At 37.3% G+C, this 7,455-nt stretch overlaps 1 protein-coding gene across 9 annotated transcripts in view; it reads left to right on the forward strand.

The window, feature by feature from the left end:
- The window catches only part of gramd1bb (GRAM domain containing 1Bb), an 88,145-nt gene extending 85,542 nt beyond the window's left edge, over nucleotides 1–2,603 (forward strand). For 8 of the 9 annotated variants that reach the window (XM_058079299.1, XM_058079300.1, XM_058079307.1 and 5 more), the window contains 4 exons: nucleotides 1,177–1,188; nucleotides 1,333–1,440; nucleotides 1,575–1,695; nucleotides 2,262–2,603. In XM_058079299.1, the coding sequence (XP_057935282.1) occupies nucleotides 1,177–1,188; nucleotides 1,333–1,440; nucleotides 1,575–1,695; nucleotides 2,262–2,351 (331 nt within the window). In that variant the 3' untranslated portion in view covers nucleotides 2,352–2,603. The remainder of the gene's footprint in view (nucleotides 1–1,176; nucleotides 1,189–1,332; nucleotides 1,441–1,574; nucleotides 1,696–2,261) is intronic. The other variant, XM_058079301.1, reaches the window with a different exon arrangement.
- Nucleotides 2,604–7,455: the final 4,852 nt, after the last annotated feature.

Raw genomic sequence — 7,455 nt, forward strand, 5'->3', positions numbered from 1 at the left:
TAATAGGGCAAAAACAGGCTAATAAGCAAGCCAATAAGCAGGCTAATACAAGCCTACTACTAGTACTAGTAGTAGTAGTAATAATCAGAAGAAGAATAATGATGATAGTAATAATAATAGGCTAATTAATAACATAATAATGAATATTATATAATTGATCACTGTCCACTGGTTTTGCAGTGTAGATTGTGTGTACTTGTGTAAATTTAATGGTGGCCTAAAACAATTGAGTATCTCTACTAAATCTGTCCAAAAGTGGGAAAGTTATATCCCAGTTCTTGTTCCTTATTTGTTTTTTTTTGGATTTTTTTGAATGTCTACTACATTCATTCATATCCTGTGCATCTCCAGGGGGCTAAGCCCCCCCGGTCCTCAAAACCTAGTGACGCCCCTGCACTTCAACCAAACATTTCAGACGATCTTGACTGATATTTAAAGGCACACAGAATATTGTGTTTTATGGCTATATAAACAGGGAACCTACCAAAATAAAGTTTAGACCCCCCCCCCCCCCCCCCCCATCTTTCATCGGAAAACCAGAGTGCGTTCATAGCTTTTTCCGTTCTTTAGTAATCAGCAGTAGAACATGGCTAAGTTTCAGGAAAATATCACTTCCCAAGGAGAAAAGCAGCTTTTTGTGAAATGTTACATTTCAAGCATCGCTATCCCAACATAAACCAATTATTTACAATTTTCACATTAGGAATCGAACCATGTGTGTGTGCACACATTGAAATTTCCTTACAATGCCTAACCTTCTGCACGCTACGCTCCTCCACGCTCTCACTTCCTCCTTCCCGTCACGCATGATTCTTCATTGAAATGAGCTCTTTTCAAATGTACTTCTGCCCCCTTGTGGCCGTTTTCATGGCTTGAAAGTGCTTTGAAATGTTAATGCTTTTGTGCAGAGTTGCATCATCACTTCTTTTTTGCCTTTCGGTCAGACAAAAAGTACAAACGTCTTTGGGATTGCGATGTAGAAGTACGTACTTGGTATTGAAAGTTAAGGAACGGAAGTGTGACTAATGTGTGATACGTCTGTGTTATCGATCATATCGTTTACACGTGTACAAACAGCTTTTAAAATAGCATAGGCTATAAGACGAACATAAGATATACTGTTTGTTTTTATTGAGTGTAACTCTTTTTTTTCTCTTGTTGCACTGCCATCCACAGGATCTGTCTCAGGTACTTACAGTATGTTTAGGTTCTAAATCCAATAGTGTATAATAGTAATATAATATAATAGTGTATAAAAGTATATTTCCTGATATTCTTTTTCGAGTAGACATGTCCAGTCTGATGTTCTTGTTGTTGTTTTTCTCCACTCAGTCTGGTCCTGCTGGTGTTCCTCAACATGATGCTCTTCTACAAGCTGTGGATGCTGGAGTACTCTGCGCAGTCCTTAACCACTTGGCAAGGTCTGCGGCTGCATGAAAGGTTTGCACATAAACTAACATCATGTGTTGGGGCCTTTTAGGATACGTTCAAGACACAGTATGGCTTTTCAATGGGGGTCGGGCTTGGACGTCTGGACCCTTGTCATTGCTTTTATTTTCTATTTGTGTTGCCAGCAAACTTCCTCAGACACAAATGGAGTGGGCCCAGCTCCTGGAGGCGCAGCAGCGTTACCATGACGCCGAGCTGCAGAAGTGGCGGGAGATAATCAAGTCGTCTGTGGTGCTGCTCGACCAGGTACACACACACACACACACGCACGCACACAAGGTTTTTGGTAATGTTGTATTTTTAGACAGTTCATAAGTACTTTTACTAACACACAGATGGCCGAGGGTGGAATTGAACACAGGTGTTGTAGCTGTGAGGCTTACACGCTAACCACTGGAAAACCGTGCAACCATTCATTTTCTGCCGCTTATCCTCACAAGGGTCTCGGGGGTGCTGGAGCCTATCCCAGCTGTCTTCGGGCGAGAGGCTGGGTCCACCCTGGACTGGTGGCCAGCCAATCACAGGGCACATATAGACAAACAACCATTCACACTCACATTCATACCTATGGACAATTTGGAGTCGCCAATTAACCTAGCATGTTTTTGGAATGTGGGAGGAAACCGGAATACCCGGAGAAAACCCACGCATGCACGGGGAGAACATGCAAACTCCACACAGAGATGGCCGAGGGTGGAATTGAACTCGGGTCTCCTAGCTGTGAACAATGGAAACCAAGGATACTTTATTTATATATGAATGAGAAATGTGATAAACATAAAAGCAATGGTTTTTTTTTTCTTCTGGCCCAGATGAAAGACTCTTTACTGAACCTCCAACGAGGCATCGGCTTGAGAGACTACAGTGCGGACAGTGAGGAGAAGCGGAGTCACTACCGCTGATCCAACTGCTCCGCAAGGCCACGAGGGCATGCTGTGCAATATGGGACCGCCCTTTTCCTTTCCCATCAGTCTGTGTGCAGGAAGCAGAGACGGAGCGAGCCGGTCCGGGAACAGTCGTGGAGGTTAGGAAGCATCACTAAGGAGTGGTGTGGGACACGGGCCCCCCTCCTCCCCCCGACCCCATCCTACTGTAAGCCATGTATGCTTAGGACAGGGAGAAGAAGCCTAAACTACTGCATGCATTTCGACCACTTACAGTAACTCCCCCTCGGTGTCCGTGTGGTTCCCGTGTGTGCGTATACAACAACAAAAAACAGAAGAGGACATTTGGAGGTTTCTACTCTCTCGTGACTGTTCCAAATCGTCCCCCTAGAGGTCCTCGCTGCAGCGTCTCTTTGCAGTATTTGACCACGTTTGTCGGAGTGGTCTTTTCCTGTCGGGGCTGGTTCCCTGAACACAAACAATCTGCTCTCCCAATCAACCTGTAGTAGAATGTAGAGGTAGAATGTATAGATCAACACCTTGAATAAGGGACACTGCAGCCAACCTCGTAGGGAGACGTCTTCTTACATGTTTTATTACTAAACTGTGACTATATCTCTTTAGAAGTCTTTTCAATTAGAAAGAATATATTTGAAATATATAAGAGTATTTCATTATTTAATATATATATATTTCAAAATATATGAGCATACTTATATTTATTGTTCATTTATGTACATAAGAAATGACCAGAGCTCTAGAGCTGTTGAAGAATTTCTAAGAAAATGCATGCCAGATATGTCTGTGACATGTCCAGTGTGCAAGTACGAGTCTGCGTTTGTGCGATTGTGTTCGCACGTGAGTGCGTATGCGTGTGAGTGACTGAGTGCACGCGTGTGCTGTAAAGTGTGACATTTTTATCATTCCACACTTGTTTTTTTTTTTTTAAGTTTTCCGTTCCTGGTTGCTGCAGCCAGACTGCCTTTTTTTTCAATTGTATGCATTGAGGTGCAGCCTTGCTTTTAACCCCAAACACGCGAACGTTTAGAATCCTGCATTTTTCATCAAATGGTTGGTGGGAACAAAAAGCAGAAATTGCCGCAATCAGTGGTCTTTTTCTACGGGAAAAACTCATAAAGTCCGATGCTTGACTTTTAGCTTGATAAAAGCATAGAACCTGAGGCAGAGGGCTTGGCCGCCTCACACAGCACCGAAAGGACAGGGAGAGACGATTGGAGGGCTCCAAATATTGCAACTTTTTGATGGTAGGATGGATTGAAATTTTATAAGAGTAAATTCAGAATGTTACAAGAAAAAATAAAGTGGTCATTTTAAAAGAACTTCAACTTTTACGAGAATGTTATGAAAGTTATGACATTACAAGAAAAGAAATCTGAAAATTGTAATATTAAACGGAAAAAAAATAAATTTTACGATACATATTCTAGGAAGAATATGGAGGCCACATTGGAAAGGAAATAATCAGAGATTTTGAGAATCAAATCATCATTTTACAAGAATAAAGTCGTAAATTTGCAAGAATAAAGTCATTAATGTACAAGAAAAGAAGTCAGATTTTTTTTTACAGGATTATTTTTTTAATAATCTATGACAGTATTTTATTAGGCCACATTAAAAATAATGATCTGAGATTTTTAAAATACATTTACAGAAAATCGTAAATTTACAGAAATTTTTTTTACAAGAAAAAAGATTTTTTTTTATTTTCATTTACAGGATTATTTTATCTAATATATATATATATATATATATCTTATTTAAATAAATATATATATCTTATTTAATCTATGACAGAGTATTAGGGCCATATTGGAAAAAATAATCTGAGAGTTCAAGAATAAAGTTGTAAATGTATAAAATAAAGTCAGACATTTATTTCTTTTAATTAGTATTTTTATTAAAAAATGTATTTTATTTGGGCCACATTAAAAAGACAATCATCTCAGATTCTGAAAATAAAATTCACGAGAATAAAGTTGTAAATTTTAAGAAAAAAAGTTTATTCCGAAAATATTAATATTCCGAAAATAAAGTTGTAAATGTTCCTCAGAAATTCATACAGAAAAAGTCATAAATGTACAATTATTTTTGTCAAGGCTGTCCTAATATTCCTTCATAGATTATTATTAGAATAATCCTGTAAATAAATATTTTTAATGAAAATCGTGTAATACCAATGACTTTATTGTCATAAAATGTACTGTCAAGTATTGACTATAAACGAGTATTGAAAAGCAAAAGTATTTATACCACAGCGCCATCTGCCTGAGCTACTGGGGCGCTGCCCAAATGCAACAAAAAAAATGGCCACTGGTTGCAAACTGGCAAGTTTCCCCAAGATGTCAAACACACTCTTCATTCTTTAAACTTGAATGAGTCCCTCTTTTTCTAAAATGTTTTGTCTGGGATGCAAGAAAAAAAAGCATGAGAATGAAGCAAATGACATCAATGTAGAAATGTAACCATGATATAGTGTATGTTCAATGAAGTATTACTATCATAGTACGTGTACACGATTGGCATTGAAGAGCATGAGTCATGGAGCTGATGAACTTCAGCAATAATTGAAAGCACTTCCAAACTTCCTTGTGTTCCAATAATCCAGGAGAGAGAGAAATAGAAGCACTTTATTATTACTATTACTATTATTATTTTATTACAGGTGAAGCGGAGGGTTTGGAATTGTAACAACATCAACGTTTTACAAAGCTGATGAAAATGACTGCCCCAAAAAGAGAATATTTCTGCGTTTTTCTGTGTGTTTATGTGCTTGTGATGTATCGGAGGGGAAAAGGAAGGGTCAATGTGTAAAATTATGAACTGCTGCTGTGTTGGCCTCACTTGAAGAAAACTCTAACATGGAGATTATTTTCTATACATATACATATGCTCTATATAACACCGCCTTGGCGTACTCGATGACACTGAAGGGTTAAAGAGAATCTATGCTTTGTTGATGTGATGGTACAGAATGTCAGCAAAAAAAATGTGAAATGCTTTAAAGAAATGTTTTTGTAGATGATTTGTTTGTGTTGTTTTGTTTGAGAATCTGATGGAGATGGATAGTAAATCCAACATTTACACACAATCTCCCCCACTATGGGATAGTATGGTCTACAAAGTACTAGTATATCCGAACTCTATTCAAGATTGTATTACTGTCATTGCACAGCGTTCCAAATATTGCCACTTTTTTATAGTGGGAAAAAAATGACATGGGGAAAAAGTCATATCATAATAAGGAAAAATATATTGATGATTTCACTTGAAAAATAAGAAAAATTTTACTTATGTGAAATTTTTTCAATTGAATTATTTTTAACACTACAGTATTAACAAGGGAAAGATAATCTAAACTTCGCTGGAGTCACGTTAAGTATTATATCACAAAAATGATACATAATACAGGAAAAAAATACATTTTATGCAAATCCATATACTATATAATGAAGGGGTGTCCAAACTGCGGCCTGTTGCTTGTTTGTGTTGGCCCAAGCACATTGTTGAAATACAATAAAACCAAAAAACCCAGTCAGAATGGTGAAAAATGTAGAAAAAGGCAAAATGTAAAGAGAAGAACCTGATGTCAATAATAATAACTAATAATAAAGAAAGCTTTGTCCTTTTTTTTTTAGCTTTTTACCAAATAAATATGGCTTTTTAGTATGAACCTCTCAGTTTGGACACCCCTAATATAAAGTAATAATTAAAAAGAAAAGTTTTCACCACTCTAAGAGTCAGAATAAGTTATTTGCGGTGGAACGTAATAATAAACAAATCAGAATAAATTACTTATTTGTTTTGTTAAAACTTTTGCTCCATCGCTCCTTCTTCAAGTTCGTTCATCAGAAGTGTGAAGGCTGGTCCACCACTTTTACACACCAGGTGATCTGGTATCACCATGGCAACGACTTGTGTTGGAATTACCCATCCTACCATTGTTTAAGGTCCAACTGTTACAGAATGTTGCTTTGCTCTCTTGGAAACAGCCGCTACTAATTAGAACCTAAATCAAACCACAATGTTTAATTTTGTTTTATTTTGTTTTTGTTTTTTTTTTATTTAGAAATGTTTTGCTCTCCAGGGAGAATTTTAATGACATTTCTAAATGTGGGTAAATATATACTGTATGTGTTGTGTGTGTCGACACACACAACACATACACACAATGTTGAGAAATGAATCCAACCTGCGCTGTGCGTAGGCTCTGACTTGATTGCTGAATTTTTGCGTTCTCATAGAAACTAAAAGAGGAAAAGTGTCTTTCTGATTCATGTCAAGTAGAGACTGAGCGTATGAATAAAAGATACAAAGCTGATCTATGTTGTGTGTATCTATCTGTGTTGGTAGTACTTTCAAACAGTGCATGGGTGCTGCTGAGATGGTGAAATATTCATGGTGTGCTGCACTTCCCAATACAAAGTACAGTAGAGTACAAGCAGCATATTTTGAAATATTGATGTCAAAAGCGTTGTTATTTGGGGGGGGGTCCCTATGGGCCATCTGTTCTATCTCCTTACTTTTTAATCTCTAATCTCTCTTGTACATGACCCCATTTTACTGTTTAACCACATAAAAATATTTCATCAGGTTTACATTGTTCAACTTGTACACATATTACATTACACAGCTTTTTTTTAAGCAAGAATAACCGTCTGTTCATGTTTCAAAATGATGTCAAATTGAACAAAACTTGGCAGGAAAGCTCTAAAAATGTTCATTAATAAAAAATAAATAAAAAAAAGATTCAAGGGCTTGCTGCAACTGAAAAGCCAAGGGTGTCCAAAGTGCAGCTCAGCAGCCATTTTTATTTGTTTGTTTTTTCTGGTGCCTATTTAGATTTTAAATGTTTGTCAAAGGCACAAAAACATGGGTTTTCTGCATCTTTCAGATCCTTGGTGTGTGGAAGTGATAGGGAGAAAAGCTCTGGTGGAGGACTTAATTTAGCACTACCTATTGGTTTTAATGTATACGTCCTGAAATCCCAAATAAGACACACCTTGTTGTTGTTTGCCGCCTCCTGTTGGTTTGCATGTACAACAAATGCAAAGACTTACTCTTTTTCTAGAAGCATAAAAATAGCAAAATGAACAAAAATACA

The sequence above is a fragment of the Doryrhamphus excisus genome, chromosome 8 (genome assembly GCF_030265055.1).
Source record: "Doryrhamphus excisus isolate RoL2022-K1 chromosome 8, RoL_Dexc_1.0, whole genome shotgun sequence".
Taxonomy (NCBI): Eukaryota; Metazoa; Chordata; class Actinopteri; order Syngnathiformes; family Syngnathidae; genus Doryrhamphus; species Doryrhamphus excisus.